Source organism: Eimeria mitis, genomic scaffold, assembly GCF_000499745.2.
Source record: "Eimeria mitis Houghton genomic scaffold, Emh_scaff6304, whole genome shotgun sequence".
NCBI lineage: Eukaryota > Apicomplexa > Conoidasida > Eucoccidiorida > Eimeriidae > Eimeria > Eimeria mitis.
The window spans coordinates 2918-3213 of NW_013574491.1; the positions used below are offsets into that span (position 1 = coordinate 2918).

The 296-nt window shown below is 54.1% G+C and overlaps 1 protein-coding gene across 1 annotated transcript in view; it reads right to left on the reverse strand.

Moving 5' to 3' along the window:
* EMH_0086940 (uncharacterized protein) overlaps positions 1–296 on the reverse strand; it is a gene marked incomplete at both ends in the record, with an annotated part of 846 nt that overhangs the window by 263 nt on the left and 287 nt on the right. Inside the window, one exon of the mRNA XM_013501097.1 lies at positions 1–294. Coding sequence (XP_013356551.1) covers positions 1–294 — 294 coding nt within the window. The remainder of the gene's footprint in view (positions 295–296) is intronic.

Here is a 296-nt window from a genome sequence, read left to right on the forward strand (position 1 = left end):
AGTAACCCAAATCCTCCTGCTGCTGCTGCTGCTGCTGCTGCTGCTGCTGCTGTTGCTGCTGTTGCTGCTGTTGCTGCTGCTGCTGATCGTCGTCATTTTGATGGTGGTAGTGTGGTGGTATCCACGGACAGTCCTTGGCATTCAGCTGCTGCTGTTTTTGCTGGTGCTGCTGCTGTTGCTGCTGCTGCTGCTGCTGTTGCTGCTGCTGCTGCTGCTGATACGGAGACAGCAGCAGCAGCAGCAGCAGTATTTGTATGTTGTTCTTCTTCTGCTTGTCTCCATGCCGATTCAATCTG